The sequence below is a fragment of the Archocentrus centrarchus genome, chromosome 4 (assembly GCF_007364275.1).
Source record: "Archocentrus centrarchus isolate MPI-CPG fArcCen1 chromosome 4, fArcCen1, whole genome shotgun sequence".
Taxonomy (NCBI): domain Eukaryota; kingdom Metazoa; phylum Chordata; class Actinopteri; order Cichliformes; family Cichlidae; genus Archocentrus; species Archocentrus centrarchus.
The window spans coordinates 24,552,259-24,575,827 of NC_044349.1; the positions used below are offsets into that span (position 1 = coordinate 24,552,259).

Below are 23,569 nucleotides of genomic sequence, written 5' to 3' on the forward strand. Positions count from 1 at the left end.
TCAACATGCACACAAAGATGCAGGCGCGCACACACACACATTCACACAGAAAAGAGAACCACAAAGGCCCCTTCATACATGACCTGTATACAAGAACTCTGTACCCCAGCATGCTTGTATACATTGAGGCCAGGGTTATTCTCTAGAGAAGGAAAGCACAGTGGGACATGTTACTATGTACAACAGAGTATAACAAAACAAGGCCACAGGGGCTCAGTTGTCTCATGGCTATGTGCTAGAGATGGAGAAGGAGTGTTCTGTTTATGAGGAGCGTGATGTTAAATATCTCTCTGGTCTCTGTGTGACCAAAAATGCCTTTCTCTATGTTGCATGTAAACTTTGACCATCTCTATGGTGCACATAAGCAAAAATAAAACCCTTTTCTTCAGTCTCACTTATTAGTATGACTGTTACCTCATAGCTCTGTGATCATAGTCCAGCTCATTGATGTCGTCAGAGTAGGAGTGTCTGTAGTGCTGGTGCCTCATGGGATACTGGTGCATGGAAGCATTGGGCTGGGAGGTGGTGTAGTAAGGAGGTGGGATGCTGTTACTGGTCTCACTGCGGTAGTCGCTGTCCCTGTCATCCACTGCACTGTCTGGGTCCTCGTCTGTTCGCGAAAACACAGTGGGAGACAGAAAAAAGTGAGGGGGCGAGACAAAAAGAGGATGACCAGTCACAACTCTACTATATACAGTCAGTGTTTTATGAAAGAGCTGGGGGTCCAGAGAAGAGAGGTGGCATTTCTCGGTCTTCTTTATGTGGTTTTTGTCTTAGCATGGAAGAGTTTTAACTTGTGTTTGTGATGTAAACGCAAACTGTGTTTATTTAAAAGGGTTTTTTCATAAATAAAGCTCTTCACTGCAGAATTGTATTTGTTTCTAATGCAGTCCCAACTGAGACTCTGAAAAAAAAATCAGAAAATCAATAGTGGATAGTTTTTAGTCTTGCCCTTTGCGAACAGAAATGTCTGTGGATTTTCAGTATTTTGCAACAATTTCATGTTCATATTGAGAAGCATTATCATTAAATTGTGGAACTTTTTGTCCATGCAGCCTCTCATTGAGCCCTACCACAATATCTATTTATGAATAAACCCAGACAGTTGTGAGATGTTCGATCAGGATTTAAATGATTTGCAAATCATTCAGATTTTGTGAAAATAGGGTTTCAGATTGTTCAGCGCCTGAGATGGACGTGAGGGTTATTTGGTTATGTGCCTTGTGTGTCATAATGACTTACTTGGAAATAACTAATTTGTATCTCATTAAATATGTATGTGTCCTGAGTTTGCCTTGAGCTATACTCAATTTAATTTTAACAGTTTGATAAAAAAAAACAAACAAACAAAAAAACAAGGATATGAGGTGAGAGGAAGTTCAGAGAGGATGTGTAGAGAAGAAATACTTTTTTGGCAGCTAATGTTCTCTGAGGAATACTACACAAGGAGATCATTACATTAAGTGAGACATGGACAATAAATACAGAATTACTCCAAGTTGTTAGCAGAACCGCATGAAAGAAACTTACTTTGCTGATCTCCCCACAGACTCCAATTACCTGCAAAGAGATAAAGGAGTTGGAAAAACCAAATTAGGTTTGGGCCACAAAAAACACAAGCAGTCAACAAAGCCAGGGTAAACAAATAAAATTGTTTCATGATGTAAATATGTGTGGAGACAGTTTATAAGTGGCTGTATATGCGTGTGTGTGTGTGTTTGAGCAGAGAAAAACACAAGGTCTTTTGGAAAAACTTAGAGGAAAACAGTTTTTAAGGCAGCTGGCCTTGATACAGTTAGGTAACTGGGAGAACACACACACACACACACACACACACACACACACACACACACACACACACACACACACACACACACACACACACACACCTTTCTTGGACAAACATAAGCCCACGTGCACCAAACCAAACCCCTCTCTCCACAGGTTTTTAGTATACACACAGTTATCCACCTGCTCCCAGTGTCACCCATGCCAGACAGGCAGGGAGGCAGGGATGGGAGTGTGTCTGACTCCCACCGTATGCCATCTCACATTTATCACGGATTTATCACCTGTAAGTCATTCTAGTGTTCAGGCAGGCATGTATTTGTGATTAATCTCATCAGCTCTCCTTCCTCTCTCCAGCTAACCTTTCCTTCATCTATTAGCTTAATTTCTACTTCCTGTCTAGTCCTCTTCTCAGTGAGCTGAGGGGGACAGGGGCGAGGAAAAACAGGAGGCATAAAAAGGGCACAGCAGGATATAGCACAAGAGGAGGTAAATGTGGAAGAGGCTGGTAACACTCACAGCACTGTGTGGATGGTGCATGTAATGGTCGCTCCTGTTCTTCTTGATAGGCATACTGAGGCAAAAAAGCAGCAACAACAATTATATAAGAAAATAGGATGTAATGCTTTTTCAGAGGAAAATTGCTGGAAAAAATGACTGCATCACAAACTCAGTTACAAAGGAAAATACCGTAATAAGGAAGGATAAAAATGATCTGGAAATACAGTAAAGAGTGTTCAGCAGAACAAAGGTCTTACATCTTGATCTCTCATGGCATTAAGTTGTTCAAGTTTCTTTGCCCAGTATCTCGCCTCTTCCTCTGGAATGTCTGCAGAACAACAGAAACACTTGAGATTCTCTATTCAGCACATAAACTATTGGACATTATACTGTAAGTTTCTGTACCTTAGCCTGTAAACACAGGAATATAGCCATACAGCAATCATATCATTTTCTACAAATGTAATGGCAATATGGAAGCGGTACAAGTAACATTATAGTAATCACTTGATTTTTGTTGGTTGTTTTATTTTTTATTTTTTGGTGCTTGTGCATGTCAGTCCTGCTCAGCTATTATAAGTTATTATAAGTACAATAATGATAAATGGCAAACCTAGTGGCAGTTCAAAGCGTGTGTCGAGCAGCAGCCTATGAAAGGTCGGATCTTTGGTTCCACAGATCTCATTCTCAGCCATAATCGCATTAGAGTCAAGGGTCAGCCACTGACCCGGTCCCTCCTGGAAAAGACAAAAGGAGAAAAATGATCACAACAGTACTTACTGATCAGCATGCATTTTGGCAACTTAGTCCAGGACCTACTTTGGTGTCATTTTTGTTTTTGTACAAATGACCAGTGGCATCAAACTTTTCACCTACTTCTTGATAAGTCAAACTGCAGTCAAAATGCCAAACTATTTGTCTAGTAGGCTAAATTACAACCTGCTAATATGAACCAGTGATGAATTGACAACTGAGAACCAAAAAACTTTCGATATTTATTTTATTTGCAGTTCTTAACTGAAACTCTTGTTATATCACCTTAAAATATAAAAGTGTCAACTTTACCACCTTAGTGTTTTATGCCATAGTAAATCAACAACAGTTGATTTAAAGTTGAACCAAAAACAAGGCATGTATTTTCATAACCCATACGCTGATTTTAGAAATGTAATAACTGCATTCATTTTTCATTGAGACTGGGCTAGTAAGCATAGCCAATAAACTCTAAGGTTTGAATCAGAAAAATGAAGATGGTATACCTCATTGGACTGCCGTATGTTGCGCAGGGGGATCCATAAGGTGCCCACCATGGTGTCCCAGATCAGCCCCTTGTTCCACACCTCCACTGTGAGACCCAGATCCAGGCGGTTTATTTCACTGTTTGGCAGAGTCGGCAAGATGAGAAAAGGAGAAGCAAATAGAAAAAATACAGAGGAATAAAAAATGAGTTAAATACAGAATACTGTTGTAAGCTGAATGGAGGCTTGGATTGTATGCATAAGATTTTTTAGCAAAAGTACAGTCTATTCCATCAGGAGCTGAATTTAATCCGGTGATGGATATGCACCATGATTCAATCTGCTGAGGGAAATGAGTCATTCAGCATGAAGATGGAAAAGTGCAGGTGACAGTCAACAACGCTCCCGGCAAGATGTAAGTGACTGCACAGACAGGACAACAAAAGAAACTATCTATATGTATACGTGACAAACAACGGTGAACTTAAAACCTCATATATAGCACACATATTGCACCTAATGTTAGGGCTAGCTAAGATTTGTAATGTAACTACATATCTGACTTGCAGCTAATCGGCTCACTATGCATCTCCCATTACTGAAATGACACTCTGAGGCCCACTGGTTTAAATGCGTTAAAAATATATAATAATGACCATGATTTTGATAATAAAGAATTTCTTTGGGAGATGATGAAATAATCAGGCAATTTGATGGCTGGTGTGCTGGCTCCCTAAAGGGAAAAGTAGAGGAAAGCCATTCTTTAATGATATTCTTTAAGTTCAGTGTAGCACTATGATTGTAGTGGATTATGCAAAAACAATGGGAATGTAAAAAAAAGAAAAAAGGGTTTGTGGTTTGTTTTTTTTTTGTTAGATTGAAGTTCTGGAGTTATAACGTGTTAATGAAGCTTGAATAGGGAGAAACTGCCATGACTGGATGTGTGAAATCTGCTGGAGCAGTGCAAACAGCAGCAGAGGTGTTATTTCATCCCATCACTCTTGAGTGGAAGGGAGGCAGAATGGAAGGAAAAGAATGAAGTCAAAAAAATAACCCCTTTTGGGACATAAATGTCACAACAGACTATGCTGCCCTGAGTTGCACAACATCAGGGTGCTCTGGAACCAAACTCAGGTGGCATCTCATGCTCATGTGTAATAATGTAGCCAGTTGTGAGTTCATGTTGATAGCTGGAAACTATTTATATATTAATATGAACCTCAGATATAACTCTTTCAACACATATCAATACTAGACATACCCTTTTATGGAATGTATTAGATTTTTATAATCATTTTGCTAGTTAAGTGGCCTTGAAGAATAAAGGAAATATGTTTAGTTTGGTAATGTTTGCTGCCTGGGTAAAGGCAGCACATATGACTTCCACATGCTTGGTGTGAATGCAATGGACTGCTACCTGTGATAGTCACACATGCAGACTTTGCACTAGAAACCTGGAAGGTTTGAAATTAGAGATTTGCATTCTCACATGCACCGGTGTCAGGTAATATCTAAAAAAGTTCAGGGCTGCAGTGCATATATGAAAACAGGTTTAGTTTCACTAGTTAAGAAGGAAAAAAAATGTTCACATTAAAAATATATTATGGTAGCAAAACAGTTCATTTAGCTTTGCCTCTTAAAAGGTTGTGCCATTTGCAATGGGCAGTTTAAAAAAAAAATCAATGCCAGAATACTGCTCTTATTTCATGCATTTTTCTCTCTTCAGTAAGCTGAAATCCACATCATGAAAATGCATCTCAACTGTCTATAGCTTGGTTGGATTTGGCTGTGTTATAGTAGTAGCTGCTAAAGTAGCCTCATGCCAGAGAGGTGTGGAAAGTTTGCCTCATTCCAACTTCATTCCCTGGATTTTCTTTTTCATTTTTAGGGCAAGAAACACTCACAACATGAAGTCCTGCTCCCAGCATGGCTGACTGCCACGGACAGCGATGGTTGTGCTCTTAACATTCTGCACCTTCAGGGTCACGTATGTGTTGAATTTCTCTGTGAAAATTAACACATGCAACCATCAGTCTTCATGTCCCCGTGGGTTACGTTAAACAGCTTGATTCATTGCATCGATGATCTTCACCAGTCGCTACTCACCTTGTGGTCCATCAAGCTTGCCTTTCTTCACTGTGAACAATTGAGAAAACAAACAGGAAATGACTGTCAGTTTTTTAAGAGATCACATTTCATGCTGAAAATAAACTCAGCGAATCTACAATCTACAAAGGCTTCAGGCCTGTGCTTACAGTGTCATGTGAGACCTTACACTGCAGTCCACACAGGTCTTTGCCTGTGGCTCATGTGCATCAAAGTATGTTTGGCTGGTGACTGACAGTAGACTGGCATTTTACAGCGTAAGTGGGGGGTCTGGGACTAAACTTTGCTCTGTGGGCAGAATGCCAGGATCTCAATATGAAAGACTGCATCCATTCAGCAGAAGACATCAAGGTTGCTGAGTGACTTGTTGGAGGAGCAATAGATGGACAGTTTGTACAGGAAAAAGTAAAAGGTGATGCCAAGGAAGAGAATGAAAACATGCCCTGTCTTCTCTGAATGATGCGTCCGTGTTTTCCTTCATGGCTGTCAACAAAGGTTGATGGATAAAAGACTGAGCAGTGGTTCAGTTTATCATACACAATAGACAAGGCTCTGCTGAGGTGCCACTGCCAGTTCCTTCATGCAGGGTCCTCTAGAGGTACCAATATGACTTTTAAAACCACAGTGACGTCAAATGCTTATTCATTATTCATTTAGTCTTGCACCCTGCCGGTTCCCATCATTCCCATGTTCAAGAGTGAAGTATTAATATTCAGCACACTTATATTTAATCCCTGATGACTTCCTAGTTTCACTGATGTTACAGTTAAAGAAAGAAATACAGGGAAGAGGCATAATTTAAAATCGATCTAATGGAAACTGAGCAACATGCACTGAAAATATTCCAAGCATGTGTGAAAGGATGCACAATGCATATAGTGTAAGACCGAAAGCCCAACTCACTAAAGTAGAAGAGAAAAATAAATACTGTCTGTCTGTCTCAAACGTGATGATGACAAAGAAATGCACTGAGTCACACTGAGCAGGCATGATAATCACTGTGGAAAAATTGGCTTCTAAAAATAGCAACACCCCAGGAAAACCCTGGGATAACTCTTATCACTTAAATATTATTCAGATTCATGAAGCTAGTGCCAGAGTAAGAAGTGTTGTGAAGCATGTATGTTCTTAGCCAACTTCAAAGTAAAATCTCCTTCCTGATATTTTAGCTGCTGACAAGGCAGTTGTGCCAAAGGGGTAAGGAAGGTTCATTTCCATGGTAGCACTGAACTGCATTCGACAAAGATGAGTTCAAATGAGTACTTTGCTTTTAAGTAGGCAGCAATTGACAGATGTACCTTCGGTTGCACCCTTGCCAGCACTCCCTCTCTCACATATACAGTCCTCTCCTCACCATCAGACAGTCATCAGTCCTCTCTCTCCCTCTCAGTCAATCTTTTGCTTCTACAAGCTCCCCCTGCCATGTGGTGAGTATGCACGTGTGTTCCCTTTCTATCTCTTTCTCTTGTGCTCCATTAATCTCTCTGTGGAGCCGGATGCAGGCAGAGTGAGCTGCATCCCCAACACTAAAAATAACCACTTCAGTGTGACAGGGGTGGGGGGGTGCTGGAAAGTGGGAGTGTGTGTGTGTGTGTGTGTGTGTGTGTGTAGGAGATGAGGAAAGAGGGGTGGGGTAGTGGAGGGGTTACTTGCTCACAGGCGTGAGACTAAACTAACATTGCTGCAGTTAGTTACTGCTACAGAGTGGGTGAAAAAATAAGAGAGTTACATATTTGTGCAAAATCTCAACATAAAATATTGAGTCGCGGCCACAGTGATTACAGGATTTCATTTTTTCTTTCTTTGCTGAGGAAAATTGGACAAATACTTTTACTCATGCCCTGGTTCAGAGGAGCTAAAGGGACTTTTCATTTCAGGGGGTTTTCTAATCAAAAGCTTTCAAAGAGCCCACACTTCAGAGGCATTATACTGACACCCGCAAGAGCAACATAAACCTGTAGTACTGAAGAGGGAACACATTGAGGAAAATTATAAATATTATAACAAAAAAAGAAGAAAACAAAACTGATTGAATAAACTGTTTAATAAATTGATTAATTAAAAAAAAAAACAGCTTGCAAGACTGTGATTAAAGCTCATCCCTGTCTGCTTCACAAAATTCTGTCCTAGTGAACTACAATATACCTAGGAGATGATGGTCTATTAATAATGTAAACTAGTGTAAGTACTAAGTAGTCACTAATATTTACCACAAGCTTTCAAGATGGCTCTAATTTAACCACTTCTTAAAAAGCCTTTTCTTGATCCAGCAGTTGATCCAGCTAATTATAGGCTAAATCCCATCTGTAGAGTTTCGATGAGGTTTCAGAATTTATCATAGGCTTCTGATAGCAGATTAATCTCTGTGTTTGTCTTGTTAGACCTCAGTGCAGGATTTGATACTGTTGATCATAAGATTTTAACGCAGAGATTAGAATACGTTGTTGGTATTAAATGAAATGTGCTGCAGTGGTTTGAATTGTTTGAATTGTCTCATAGAGTCCAATTTGTACATGTAAATGAGGAGTCTTTGTCACACATAAAACTTAGTCATGGAGTTCCACAGGGTTCTGTGCTGGGACCAATTCTATTTACTTCATACATGCTTTCTTTACACAGCATTATTAGAAAACACTACATACATTTTCATTGCTATGCAGATGATACCCAACTTGATGGCACAAATCACTTAGTTAAACTACATAAAGGCCCAGTTGTTTGGTAATCAGAAAAAAAACCCCTCAGGTTATCATATTTCACCCTACAAATTTTAGAAAAATTATGTTTGGGGGGTGGGGGGGGGGGGTGGCTGTAGCTAGCTAGTAGGTAGAGCAGGTCACCCACTGATCAGAAGGTCAGGGGTTCGATTCCTGGCTACTCCAGACTACATGCCAATGTATCCTTGGGCAAGATACTTAACCCCAAGTTGCTCTCCAACGCAACTGTCGGAGTGTGAATGTGTGTGAATGTTAGATAATTAAAGCACTTAGCTTAGTTAATACGGAAGTACTTGTATGAATGGGTGTGCATGGGTAAATGTAAAACGTGTTGTATAAGCGCTTTGAGTGCTTTGACTGAGTAGAAAAGTGCTATATAAGAACTAGTCCATTTACCATGTTTAACCAGATGGGGTGGGGTTTCTGAAAGTTTCCTAAAAAAAACTTCACGCAATCCAAAATGCTGCAGCAAGACTACTGACATGGACAGGTAAGAGAGATCATACTTCTCCCATATTAGCTCCTCTTCACTGGCTCCTTGTTAAATCCAAAATTTTATTTAAAAGCCTTCTCCTCATATACAAAGTCTTGAATAATCAGGCCCCATAGTATCTTGAAGACCTGATAGCATCATACTATCCTAATAAAGCACTTTACTCTCAGACTGCTGGCTTACTTGTGTTTCCTAGAGTTTCTAAAAGTAGAATGGGAGGCAGAGCTTTCAGCTATCAGGCCCTAAGAAACCAGCTCCCAGTTTGGATTCAGGATTCAGTGACCATGAACCATCCCTTAGTTATGCTGCTATAGACTGAAGCTGCTGCAGGACTTCATGTGATAAACAGATTTTTTACTCCCCACATGTTTATATATCACTGCAGCATGTCATTAAATTTTTGTGTTCTCTCTCCCTTACTCTGTGTTTTGTCCTGTCTCCTTTTTCTTCTTTTCTCTGTCTTTTCAATCTTCCCCCTCCTACCACCCACCCCGCCCCCACCCCAAAACAGTCCAGTTTTTTCCCACTGTTGCAAAGTGCTTGCTCATAGAGGGTTGTTTGATTGTTGGGGTTTTCTCCAGAATACTATAGGGTCTTTACCTTACAGTATAAATTGCCTTGAGATGACTGTTGTTGTGACAATATAAATAAAGCTGAATTGAACTGAACTGAACTAATACCTGGAAAAGAATTAGAATACCATTATGCTAAATGCATAGAGATCACACTTTGCTGGTCTGCCTGTTAAAGAATATATATAGTACATACAGTAAAGCGTATATACAGCCCAGTGACGTGCGGTGAGGGTCGTGACTGGTGAGGCACTGACGTCATCACATCAGATTTACAAACATATAGCTTATTCACCATTTGATTGGCAACAGTTGTTTTGTTTAACATTAACATAGTCTGAAGCAAACCTTTTAGCTCCGGTGTTGGTCTTCCTTTAATTATTATCTTCTGCTTCGATTGAAAGTCCAGTTTAGAAAATTCTTTCAGTTGAGTTATGTAATCTTCCATGTTGAACATAAGGCCAAGCAACAGGAAAAACTAACTGGCCTTGCTAACTGTTTATGGTAGCTTGCCGCCGAGGAGTCGTAGAGTCCCTGGGATCACCAGCGCCCCCTACCATGAGGCACGAGAACTGCGTGCCTCACCTAGTGTCTCTTCGCAGCAGTTTCATGATCGCTCAACACAAGAATGCATTACACACACATACAGTTGTTAATGAAAAAAACAAAAAAAAAAACTGTGCATTATATACACCAGCTAAAATATGGAAATTTAGTTCATATAGTAAAAGTGTTAGAACATTTTAATAGCCACATGCAAAGGGAAAGTAATCCGGTCTCACTGCATAGCATGCCAGCACAGTTAGTAGTCATTGGCAATGACTATACTGAGCCGCACCACGGATTGCGCAATCCGTGGTGCGGCTCGCCGGGCTGGTGCCTCACCGTTCGTCTCTTAGTATTTGACCGGCAAATGCGAAAATTCAGCGATTTTGAAAAAACTAATCTAAAAATGGTGTAGTTAAATGGAAAAGAACTTTAAAATACAAATCACTGAATGAATATAACCATTTAATTTATTTTTTAATTTTATATTTCCACGATGACAGGTGAGGCCGTGCCTCACCTGCCTCCCCTGACTGCACGTCACTGATACAGCCTAAGGATGATTAAGAACAGAATGTAAATGCTTCATTATAACTATCATTTATATTTGCATTCATAAACAACTGCCCATTGCTGTTATCTTTTTCTAGACTCCTTCCTAGTTATTATTGCAATAATGGAGCAATGTTTTTGAGTCATTAAAAAAACAGAAGTAGTCAAGGTTTGTATGGTGCTAAATTATACAATTATGCTAATGAGCACGTGTGCCATGCCTCATTCATTTATAGAGTTATAATGCCTGAATTTGCATCTTGCTACAAAGTGTGACAGTAAAGATGGTTGCCATTTGTGAATATACTTACTCAGCTTATGTAGCACAGCATCATTTAACAGATGAGGTCTAACATCATAGACACACACACATCTCAGCAGGCAAAACTCTATGACTGCTACAGTCCAATATGACACCCCATACCATTCATCCCCTAATTCTCCATTCCTCTCACATCCACCATGACAGAAAAAAATCATAGTATCAATATTAACCTAGCTGCAGGCCTATTACAGTGTGTTTAGAAACTAATGAGAAAATGCCAGCAGAGACCTAAAATACCATTGGGGTTGCTATGCCAACAAAGCTTCAGGACATAAAGGGACCACCAACGAGCCTGAATCTCAATCCTGACATCTGTGCAATCAGCTCCAGCACTGGTGTCAGCAGCAAAGCAGCCTCTTCACAAACACTACAAGCCTGTTCTAACCTCCTGTTAAATCTGAAGAAGAAGAAGCTTGAGGAAATCCCTTTTTTCCCCCCATTTTTTCGTTAGTCACCCTTAAAACACAGAATTGATCACATATCTCAGAATAGGAAAAGCACCCAAACTGGAGAGAGAGATTCTGTGCATAGCACTCATTCGTTCCTGTTTTAAAGCATTAGACGTACTGAGCAGTTACAATAAACGTTTGTAATACAGGAGCGATCACATCAATTCAGTGAGGAGTAAAGCGAGCAGCAGTGTCCAGGAAGTGGTAGATGACAGGCAAAGATATGCACACATTTCAGTATGCATTCAGTATCGCTAGATATTGGATTACATAAACTTGTGGTTCTCTCACAGCTGTAGTTGCATTTATAATTGAGTTTTCCTGCATCATGATGCTGTCTCAGAATAAGCCAGTTCTTTGAATATGGTGTAACTACAGTACCAGTCAAAAGTTTGGACACACCTTCTAATTCAGTGGTTTTTCATTATTTAAAAATTGTCTACATTGTAGATTAATATTAAAGTCATCCAAACTATGAAGAAATATATAAAGAATTATCTAGTAAACAAAAAACTGTTAAACAAACCAGAATATGTTTTATATTTTAGATTCTTGCTTAGATGACAGCTTTGCACATCTTGGCATTTTCTCAGTCAGCTTTATGAGGTAGTCGCCTGGAATGGCTTTCAGTTAACAGCTGTGCCTCGTCAAGAGTTAATTTCTTGAATTTCTTGCCCTCTTAATGTGTTTGAGACCATCAGTTGTGTTGTGAAGAGGCAGAGTTGGTATACAGTGAATAGCCCTATTTGAGTAATGTTCTAATCCATATTATGGCAAGAACTACTCAACTAAGTAAAGAAAAAGAATTCAAGTAGCACACACATCTCAACATCAACTGTTCAGAGAAGACTGTGTGAATCTGGACCTTATGGTCGGATTGCTGCACAGAAGCCTCTTCTGAGGAAGAACAACAACAGGAAGAGAATGGCTTGGGCCAAGGAACACAAACGCCATGTCTTTGTAAGACACAGAAAAGGTGAGCGGATGGTTCTTACGTGTGTAGTTCCCACCATGAAGTATGGAAAAGGAAGTCTGATGGTATGGGGGTGCTTTGCTGGCCACACTGACATTTATTCAGAATCCAAGGTACACTTAACCAGTCTATGTTTGGGCTATTTGACCAAGAAAGAGGGTGATGGAGTGTTGCGTCAGATGACCTGGCCTCCACAATCTCCTGATCTAACCCCAACTGAGATGGTTTGGGATGAGTTGGACCGCAGAGTGAAGGCAAAGCAGCCATCAAGTACGACTGTTGAAGCTGATTGAGAGAATGAAAGAGTGTGCAAAGCTGTAATCAAAGCAAAAGGTGCCTACTTTGAAAAATCTAAAATCTAAAACATATTTTGGTTTGCTTAACACTTTGCTTACCACTTTTAAGTTTACTACATGATTCATTATATGTTCCTTCATAGTCTGGATGACTTCAGTATTAATTTACAATGTAGGAAAAGAAAAAAGAAAGAAAAAAGAAAAACAATGAATGAGAAGGTGTGTCTAAACTTTTGCCTGGTACTGTACATAAATATTTTTTTTGAGTTGTTGTAAAAGACATGAGAAAGTTTTCCTTGTTAGGAGGGATAGCAAAAAAAAAAAAAAAAATTGAAAACTATTAGGAAGGAGTAAGATCAATTCCAATTAAATTTTAAGCATGAATCCCTTTAAATATATCTCAAATTACATCAACTTTTAGTTCCTAAAGTTCTAGATTTTAGCACAATCAGTCCACACAGTTTCCAACTGCAAAGCTGCATGGGTCAATTAAAACTTTTATTTATGAGCAAGGGACTTAGATTTCAACAACTTTACCTTCTACAAAATGCTTGAAACCCCAAACCAGCCAAACCAGCATTACTTTAAATCACAGATGTGACCTCCTGTAAATACTCGGGTGTTACAGCAAAAGAATGCCAGTTGAAGTCTTACCAATACCTCACTGACAGCCTTTGAATTTAGACACTAGATGTCTACTGGGTTCATTTTTTACAAACATCACAGACAATATTAAAGACTTCATTGAAAAATACATTTTATGAGTCTGGGCATCTTTATACGGCAGGAAGCCAAGACATCATTTGAAAATCTCTCAACATTTAAGGACAAAAGGAAGAAATAGAGAAATGGAAATTTTCTAACGTTGCAACAAATCACGTGGTTCAGGGAAATCCTAATGTAAAGGAACCCGGCAGGCTAATAGAACACGCCTTTTTGCAGAGAATATTTATGCATGGAAACTGAGATGAGAGGGATCCACTCGAGACATCTTAATCAAAATGCCGTTATCTTTTCTTAAAAAAAAAAGATAAAACACTCCACATAGGGACAAGCAGAGTGGATTGCATCTTGCTTTACTATGTTTGACAGTGGCTGCCAGAAGCATACGCCTACTACATAAATCGATCCTGTTGTAGCAGTGCCAGGTTCTGTAAAAAAGAAAAAAAAAAAGAGCCTGGACTGTCAGCATGGACAGCAGGAGTGCAAATTTCTGGGTAAATTATAGTGAAAAATGAAAAATCAGAAAAACATAAAATCGATGCAGATGATGGAAAAGATTGCCTAATAAACTGGATTTGCCGTCCAGCATTTTCCCAGAACATTATCTGTAGGAGATGGTTATTGTAAAAATATCACCAGAAACCCCCCAGAAGCTGTAAAGATACTATTAGAGCTACGTAAACTGCTCACATCAGCAGGTCAGGGAAGCGGACAGCAAGTCGTGCTAACGCACAGATTATTAGTTTTTCTCTTACCTCCAACACACAGCAATGACATTTCTTAAACACGCCTTTAGTACAGGATCCAGCTTCTTCGCCAGTTTCCTCACTGGCAGAGCTAATCTGTGCAATATACAGTCCAGGGATGAATAGCTGGGCGGGAGATGGAGAACTGCCGTCGCTAGTCAGCAGGACTAGAGCCCGACAGGATTCGCTACACCTGATAAAAATTAAAGTTTTCACACTTGGAGAGTGAACGCCAGCGCCGCGGTGGTCTCGGTCTTTATTTTATTTTATTTTTTAAATGGAGTGACTGTTTAAATTTGAGACTCTTTCACCCCTTCGCTCTCAGCTCTCCGGTCCCCAACACACAGCCATCTTGTTCAGCTTCAGCACCACCGCTGCGTGGACAGCTCCTGGTAGTGACGTAAGAGCGCGTGGTGGTGTGTAAAGGTTGGGTGGGGGGAAGTGAAATCCCCCATTATTAACTTCTCAGTAAAAACTTTTTCCAAAAACACAGTACTGTGCAAAGGTTTTTAGTCACACTTAATTTTTTTTATACTTTGCTTGGAAAATGTGAAATAGGTGCAGTTATTCACTGAAATGTCTGGAACTATACATGGAAATACAATATATAAGGCAAGAACTGAGTTTGGACAATTCTAACGAGATATGCCAAGTTTTTTTTTTTTTTAGCGCTTTGTGAATCATTTTGTTGGTGTAAAAATAACATTTTTGCCTGTTAAACTGTGTTATCATTGGTATTTTTCATAAATTCAACTGAAAAACAGCACCAGTTTGCATTTGCAACAGGCAAAATAACTGGAAAGGTACAATGACTGGACTGAAAATGAGTGAAAGGCTAGAGAAATGTTGCTAAAGAACACTTCAAAATTGATTTTTAAAAGTCTGTCTCCTTGGAAGAAAAATATAAAGGAATGAAGAGTGGCTCAAGACATTTGCAAATATATTTTGTTTATATTTTTAGCACCACCTATGCTAACACTAAGGAGAGAAATAGACAACAGGAAAATAATTACCTCTTTGGCTAAATTTGAAGTGAAGGGTTTTTATTTATTTTTTAATCAGCTGACATACCTCTGACTAATTTTTTTTTAATAAAATTTAATTTTTCTGAGAGTAAAAGTTCACAAAAGAAAATGAAATTGGTGCACTTTCAATAATTGCCTGAATTATATAATCAGTTGGGCGTTTTCTAAAACCTCCCCCTTTGTGCACAGACAAGTGGATTCAGTTATCCTACCATTTGTTTGACCCCCCCCCCCCAAAAAAAAAATCTGCATAGCTAATGTCCATTTGTAGATGAATATAAACATGGGCTAGCTTCGGCCTGCCTATATTTAGGTATCATTACTGAGCTCTTGCTTTCTGGTAATGGGACTTCCCTGGTGAGGACTGGTCTGCTGTCTCTGCACTCTGGTTAAAAATCAAATCCACGCCAGTTTCAAAGACCTCTCTAAGTGCTGTTCTGAGTACAGCCTTCCTACAAATTATGTGGTTATAACTCCATTCTCAGAAACTCCCTGCAGATTTCAAATCAAATAAAACTTTTATGGACAGCCAAATGTCTTGCTACACAGCCCTAGAGCACACAATCACTTGTACAAACCAGCACAGATGGACTGTGTATTTCTGGAATGGAAGTAGAAGAGACTTTGTTGTATTGGTGAGTTTAACATAGATAATAAATATGCCTTGTTTCTCCAGCTCCATACTAAATATACCCATTTTCAGCTAAATTTTTTATTGCCATGTTCAATTTTGGCATTTGTATAGGAATATATCCCAGAATTCACAATTAAGGCGACATTTCTAAATGTTATTTGTCTAGAAAACTGACAGATGTGATCTTCCTCTTTTGTCACATCTATGACGTTACCAAATATTGATCATTTCAGGAAGAACTGGGTATTCCAGTGTCAGATGAACTGTGGGAGGAAGGCCCTGCCCATGCAGACAGCTGCTCTATCAATTCTAGATGAAGCTTAATTCACAGAGTACTTTTCCTCGAAACAAAACTTAGAGAAATGTTTGAATCAACTTCTGTCATGTGTGATAGATGCACCATTCTAAAAGGTTACTTTCCAGTATAAGGTCATTACTGGATTCCCAAACTTTACCAAATTAACATTCAGCCAGACTGTAGTTTGACAACACAACCATAACAACAGCATAATTGCCCCTCCCTCCCACCAAAAATGGGTTCTTGATATTATTAAACTGTCTCTGGTGCCTCCATGTTTCAGCAGGTTGCTCGACAAGGCGCTTTCTGATGCTAAGATGGGAACAAATTTCCTATAGCAAAGACAATTCATCAAATAATTCAAGATGGGCTGGAAGACTGCTTGATTACGCCTAACTATATATCTGGAACATTATTCTGGCACTTTTCTAATTGTTTGCTTTTCTCCTCCATCTGCTTTTCTTTTCACTTGAATACTCCTGACAGAAGGGACAGGCATGTATTTCACCTATTTTTAGCTACTGCTATTGACTACCAGTGTTACACTGCTATTGGTAGCTCTGGATATAAATCCTGTTTCCATTACATTACATAATGGTACTGGGGGTTCTTGTCATTTTGTGTATATTTGTATCATTGTATATTTAAAAAATGAGACCCCCCCAAAAAAGAAAAAAAACAAAACAAAAAAACAAAACTTTTTCTCTACACCTCACTTATAGTTTAAAATTTTACATTTTCAGAGATGCAAAAAAACATTCCCTTAAAAAGGTAGTGGTGAGGTAAGTTGACTTAGGTGAGTGATACTTGACTGGAAGCACATCAAGTGTTGGTGACCGTCTTTGCAGAATGTAGGAAATTTTAAATGAGTTTGCTAGAAATGATGACGTTTGAAACCTTCATATGACACTAGCAAAATCTGAAGCATGCTCACTCAAACTGGAATGTGTTCTCACCCCAACTCACCCTGAAAAAAAACCAGACTGACAAACCTCTTTAAAGCTGGTCCAGGATTGAGCAACCGTTACGTGTGGGCCGACAGCTCCCTCTACTGGGGCACAGTATCCCCTGAGTTCTCGTTTTACAGTTCACTAAATTAACTAAACCATATCTAATTAGTTACCTGGTGTGGTGTCTAGCTCTGCAGGCTTGATGCATTGTTTTTTTAAATTTGATTTAAACACAAGCTTTAGGTATCTTAAACAATTACGTGAGCCTCAAAACTATTTAAAAAGGAAAAAAAGGACACTGCAAAAATTCCTCCTTTTTGTTTTTTGAAACAATATTTTCAGCATGGTTTAATGAACATCTGGAAAAATACAAATATTCAGCATTCTGACAACATGGCAAATTGCTTGTCCATTTCACAAGCTTATCAATAGAAACCCCAACATTTAATATTCACCCCTTCCCAGTTTTGTTCACGCATTATAAAAAATAACTACTTATACACCCCCCACCCCACCCAACACACACCAAACATAATTTACAGTAAATTGATAATTAGGCTTGCTGTACATGCCATGGACCTGTAGATAACTGCTGATACATATCTACACAATAAGGGTAGGGTAATTCCCAGAAGATGTAATTAAGGCAGCTCAGAAAGTAAACTTACATCTTATTTGATGAAATTTCTGAACTGTAAAAAAACAAACAAACAAAAAAACCCAACAATGCAACACAGACTTACATTCACAAAAAAATATATGTAGGAGTACACATGTCCACACATATTCATAAACAACAGGCATGCAGACATGGAGTATGTGTGTTGGTTTGAAGTACCTTTTCCTTTGCTGATCTTATAATATTTACATGCTCTGCTGACTGGCAATGATTTGACCTAAAACCACCATGTGTCTCTCTCTCTCTCTCTCATATGTCGCTACAATCCAAGAGGAGGTGGGTCTCTGACTGCCGTCTCCTCATAATTTCTCACTGGCAAGAAATGAAAACATGTAGTTAGAGAAAAGATATAAAGAAACAATATAAAATGGACACTTAATAGCTGCGGTAAATTAATCGTTTACATTGCATAACTGTAATTTTTGCACCAATATAGCATGGCACAAATGCAGAGTCCTTAGACAGCAGTTATGGAGTGATTTCAAATGCAGTCACCTTTGAAGCTTGAACTGATTTAAGTTATATTAATAATATGGGCAAATACATTGAACTACAATCCATCTGATTCAAGGAATAGTTCAAAATTTTGAAAAACAGGTTATTCACTTTCTTGATGAGAATACATCAATTTTAAAATCAGAAATTTCTCCACAAATAGTGATGGAGTTGCAGCAGGAGGGCAATTTAGCTGCAATATGACACAGACACTTAGTAAACCTTGCTTTTATATAGGTATGAAATCAGAATACAACCAGTTGGCAAACAGTTAAGTTGAGTCCTCTATTGCAAAGAGATGTGATGCAGAAGAGTTGCACTCATCAGCGCAGACCGACTTGGATTGATTGCAACGCACTGGCAATCTGCCTGTGTTTATACATTGGATGGCAATTATTTGCAAACCTTCTCCAATCAAGAGAGACTGATTGAGTCAGACCATCACAGTCTGAGTTGGACTGCAACTGTTTGGAGATGGATTGCACAGGTCACCTGGTGGGAGGCAATCACCTTGAGATTGAAAGTGGTCGCCCAGGGGTTGAAGGTGTTGCATGAAAAAATTCAATGCAATCGCTGAGCAACCACCAATTTTTCCTAGTCGCAAAGGAGGTTCTATTTTTACTCGAGTGTGACTGAGCCATAAGGCTGAGCAACTAACAAATTACATTTTGTTTGTTTAATATGTACAAAACCTGAACCAGCTAACCAGCTTTTGGCAGTAGCTATTGCTGACACGAACACCTGTGTTGACATAGGAAGCATTGTGAAAAAAGCTCAGGTGCTCTATCTGTGTCAACATAGGATGATAAGGCAAAGTATTGTGCTGCAGTTTTTGAGTTGTAGTCATCTGTATCTGGCAGCATTCCGGACTTAACACAAAAATCACACATACTGCATTTGCATTCAAACTCTGATGTAACCTCATGCTTTAAGAGAGAATCAGTATTTGGCAAGTGAATGGATACATCTCTCGTAAGATGAAGCTGTTGCTGATATGTGCTGCACTACAGCTCCCAATTTTCTATTTTAAAGTTTCCACCCCATCAGTCTTAGTCTGGGATATATTAATTACCTGTCCAGGTGAGATAAGACCTCACAAAGCTGGGTAAGTAGGGCACGGTGTTTATGGGGGTTGCCCTCAAGTACTCCACTGAGACGACTCAGGTATGAGTCCAGATTTCCGAGAGATGCTGTCTCCCCAGTACCTGTTCACAATAAATACAGAAGGATCAAATATTCATTTATTTTGATCTTGTAATTGCGAATATTTAATTCATATAGTTTCTTAGGAGACTCTAATTTGTATAAACAAATACTGTAGCCACGTTTAAAAGTAGCAAAAATAAAATCCGATGGAACAACAGGAACTCTATGCCATGTTATACTCAGAGGTGGGAAGTAACGAAGTACAAATACTTCGTTACTGTACTTAAGTAGATTTTTCAGGTATCTGTACTTTACTTAAGTATTTATTTTTCTGACTACTTTTTACTTTTACTCCCTACATTTTTACACAAGTATCTGTACTTTCTACTTCTTACATTTTCAAACAGACTCGTTACTTTTTAACACGTCAGAGAGAAGTTTGCATTTCCGGTCAGTGCGCCGTCAAACATCAAACGATCTGAGCCTAAACGGAGGAATAATAACACATAAGAGACAATCGTACTGGCGTATCCTCCATCATCGGGGCTTATCTCGTACAAAGGGATTAAATACGCAAACCCATATAATTAACGTCTCATTTATAGCGCTATAATCAGGGGTTACAGCGGGCCGGACCGAGTCCGTAAGTTGCGCTGCGGCACATAAACAGCTTAGCTAGCGCTACTGAAGAGGAGCGAGCATGAAGGGAGTAACGTGTGGCAGGTAAATGCAACGTTTCTAAATGCTCAACAAATATCAGCAAACACACAAAGTGTGTGCAGTTTGTTACACAGTGTGTCTGCTAGCTAAAAGAAGAGCTGCTGTATTTCAGGGAGAGCAAAGAGAGAGAAGTTCACTCAGAGATGGAGAAAGAGGACAGGAGAGGAAGAAGAGAGGTTAGAATTAAAGGTAAGGACTGGAAAATAAACTGAAGTATGCTGACGTTGTGTAATTCAAAGATTCTATGAAAATACTGCAGTTTAGGTTAGCTTGTTGTACTGTATTTACAGTAAAGCTCTGTGTTGGACTGGAGCACAGTGTTTGTGTTCATGGTCAGAGTTACAGGTTACATCAGTGCAGCAGAGATGAGTTTGAATCAAAGCTGCTGATGCTGAGATTCATTCACTGAGTCCAACATTTATGCAGCCTGTATGCTGTCAGTGTAGGGGATGGAGATCAGCTCAGATAGCTGTGAAATACTGGGTTACATCTTTGTGAATTCAGTCCATCCACACAGAGCAGTAAACCTCAGAGCAGCAGCAGCAGGTCAGCTGATCACAGCCTGCACACCAACATCATTTACTGCAGCTCACAATAGAAAGTTGTGGTTCTTCTCCCCATGCAGAGCCACTACAGCTGATCTTAGGGTTCCTCCACCTTCTGAATCCCACTGTAACCCCTGAGTATCCTCATGTTGGTGTTTAGGTGGAGGCACAGTTACCCTCTACTATGGAGGACACAGAGAATAGAGCTGTGTTTAAATTCCCTTTCACAGTTTGTGTCCTACGTAACAGATTCAAGCTGAGTGCATTCATTAGAATTAAAATTTAAATTGGAATAACATTTGTATTCTCATGTACTATTTTATATTATTACAATAATATATAATGAGGTTCAGTTTGTTTTACACAAAAATAGCAGGTAGAAACATCCTCCAAAGAACTACTTTTACTTTCTTACTTTGAGTACATTTCAGAGCCTGTACTTTTTTACTTTTACTTAAGTAGAGAAGTTGAACCAGTACTTTGACTTTTACTAAAGTATTTTTTAACATAAGTACTTGTACTTCTACTTAAGTACAGAATGTCAGTACTTTTGCCACCTCTGGTTATACTCTCCATTTGCATTCCCTTTGACGAAACCCGACCCAAACAATGCTGACCTGGCAGGGGCACCGTTGAGAGACTGTTGACCAATGTGTGTTTAATGGCCATCAAGTGTTGCTGAAGAGCCTGAGTACGCTTCTCATCTTGCCCCAGTTCAGCCTCCAGGCGCTCTTTAGCATTGTACATGTCCTTAATGTGCCTCTGCAGCACTGCATTCTGCTCTTCAAACTCAACGTTGGCCTTACGGAGGCGTCGCAACTCTGCCTCTCGAGCTGAATACAGAGATTAAAAATAAAAAGAGTTTGACAGAGATATAAGTTTATACGAGAATGTCCGATTACCTAATAGAGCAATGGCACAATTCTGTCATAACACTATTACTTAAGCATGTGAACACACTTTCCGTGCTGTCAGTTATTCGGTTACCTTTGTTCTGATCGAGGAACTCTTCAGTGAAAATAGGGATGTCAAATCTGCTTGAGAGGTCAGAAGCCTAAAACAGAAACAGTCAGCAAATGGGGAACTTAGCTCTTAGAAATGTAGGACTACGTGACTCTACCCCACAGTAACAACATATTAGAGTGTCACAAACCTTTGTTAAGGATGACCCTGAAGTAGCGCCGATGACAGCAGATGGTGTGTCTTCTGAAAAACGTGTGTGCATTATACACAGAGACCAATGCACTGTACGTTGCTTATATGTCTGGTAATGTGGTGGTCGGCTTAACAACCATTAGGTAAGCTGAGGCTAGTTGTTACCTTTTTTGATCCTCTTGTCCTGTATCTTAGCACTGGTGATCTGATAGGCCTCAGTCTGCTGATATTCCTTCAGTTCCTGGGCATACTGCATCTTCTCTCGTTCTGCCTCATCCAGATAGCGCTATCCGTATACAAATAATGTGACAGTTCAAATACAGCAACACCCTCTGCATGATTATTTAGCTACAAGCCACATGGCCTCGTAACTAATTAATCAAACCATCATTAGATATCCAGTTGTTACTGTTATATTGTGTTATATTGAATAATATCGATTATCTGTATGGAATGCGTTTAACCGCTACCTGTTTGTCAGTCGGAGCTAATCGTGTCCATTCTGCTCCGAGTCTCTTGGTGATTTCTGGGAAAGGTAAGTCAGGGTATCTGGCCCGCATATGTTCTCGCCGTTCGTTCAGAAAGCGCACATATCCCGTAACTGGTGCCTTGGGACCATTTGGCAGGACCTTCTTTCTTTTCTTTCCCTTCGGCCAGCCTCTTTTCTTAGGCTGGAGATAAATGTAAAACCACAGTCTCAGAAAGGCAGGGATATTAATATGTTGAAGATGGCATTCAAATGACACTCCAAAACTGTCATTTTTATTTCTTTGCTGTCCTTCATGAAGGCGAAACAGTCTGGTTTTTGTCCCAACAATTTTACAGGTGTGCAATCCCTATAATCATAATGAAGTCTGTATTGTAGTGTGGACCAAAATTCCTCCACAATGATGGAAAAGACTGATAAAGTCATAAAGAAAACTATATTTCAAGATACTGCCAATAAAGAAAGTTCTACAAGCAAGGGTGTACTTAGTTTAAGGACTTTATAGAGTCCTGAAACTTTATTTTTCACCTGACTGGACCTGCTGAGGCAAAAATATTTAATTAAATCTGACCACCTTTAAGAAATGTAGAGAGTAAAACTAAATTAATTTACAAACTCTGACCATTTTGGTCAGATGCAGCAGAACCCACCTCTTCTTGTGGTTGATCCGCTGTCTGTGAGGCTTTGGGTTGCTGTGATGCATCACTCTGCTCTTGTTTGATCCCTCCCATGATCTCTGTCCGTGCAGCTGACTTGGAATAAAAACGAATGCTAATCCGTTAGAGTTATTCCGTGGGAAGAAATCTGTGCAGAATAAAACGGCTTAAGTAGTGTAAAAAGATGCGCTCAAGTGCACATTTCAGCATGGATTATTTCCCCACAGTAACGCCGATTTTTAAGCTAATCTGACTGCTAGCAGTTCAGTGTGGCTAACGTTAACTGGTCGCAGCTCGTACACACGCACACACATGCACAACGGATAAAAATCCACACAATAAAAGGTAATCCAAACCGCCCACTCTTCAGGTAGAAAAAAAAAAACCCTCAAGTAAATCAAGGACTCCTAAAGGGAGTAATGTTTCTTCACTCCAGAAATTTGCAGATTTTTAAAAATATATTTCTACTTTTTGGATTTTATTACTCACCCGATAATGAATCCCTCGGCCAAACAGGAAGAACAGCCTGCCTGTCACCTGATTGGTCGGTAAGGAGACTCATGATTGGTCGGCTCGTTGACGACTCCCCTCCCCCCTTTCCACCCTGAACCGGTATGCACAGCACTCTCGCCTCAATACAAAACCGAGGTTTTAAACACGTCATTAGTTTTTAAGTTTTATGGGTAAATAGTAAAGTAAAGCACACTGTACTCGTCTACATATAGTTTGAGTTGTGTAAGTTAGGTACTTTTCA

The 23,569-nt window shown here is 39.5% G+C and overlaps 2 protein-coding genes across 4 annotated transcripts in view; both read right to left on the reverse strand.

Moving 5' to 3' along the window:
* unc13a (unc-13 homolog A (C. elegans)) overlaps positions 1–14,161 on the reverse strand; it is a 51,249-nt gene extending 37,088 nt beyond the window's left edge. Inside the window, exons 1-9 of the mRNA XM_030726949.1 lie at positions 14,035–14,161; positions 5,634–5,663; positions 5,432–5,531; positions 3,549–3,666; positions 2,903–3,026; positions 2,547–2,617; positions 2,308–2,362; positions 1,531–1,560; positions 415–610 (exon numbers count right to left, since the gene is read on the reverse strand). Of these exons, the coding sequence (XP_030582809.1) occupies positions 415–610; positions 1,531–1,560; positions 2,308–2,362; positions 2,547–2,617; positions 2,903–3,026; positions 3,549–3,666; positions 5,432–5,531; positions 5,634–5,663; positions 14,035–14,056 (746 nt within the window). The 5' untranslated portion in view covers positions 14,057–14,161. The remainder of the gene's footprint in view (positions 1–414; positions 611–1,530; positions 1,561–2,307; positions 2,363–2,546; positions 2,618–2,902; positions 3,027–3,548; positions 3,667–5,431; positions 5,532–5,633; positions 5,664–14,034) is intronic.
* Positions 14,162–17,243: 3,082 nt separating this feature from the next.
* hmg20b (high mobility group 20B) lies at positions 17,244–23,349 on the reverse strand. Of its 3 annotated transcripts, none has more exons than XM_030727607.1 (9): positions 23,305–23,349; positions 22,810–22,911; positions 22,143–22,343; positions 21,838–21,958; positions 21,671–21,723; positions 21,505–21,571; positions 21,135–21,350; positions 19,179–19,311; positions 17,244–17,923 (listed from the first exon to the last, which is right to left on the reverse strand). In XM_030727607.1, the coding sequence occupies exons 2-9, from the start codon at positions 22,888–22,890 to the stop codon at positions 17,911–17,913; spliced, it is 885 nt and encodes a 294-aa protein (XP_030583467.1). In that variant the 5' UTR covers positions 22,891–22,911; positions 23,305–23,349; the 3' UTR covers positions 17,244–17,910. The 3 variants fall into 3 exon arrangements, with proteins under 3 accessions (XP_030583467.1, XP_030583468.1, XP_030583469.1); XM_030727608.1 differs by having other exon boundaries at positions 22,810–22,963; positions 23,305–23,348; XM_030727609.1 differs by having other exon boundaries at positions 22,810–22,907; positions 23,305–23,339.
* Positions 23,350–23,569: the final 220 nt, after the last annotated feature.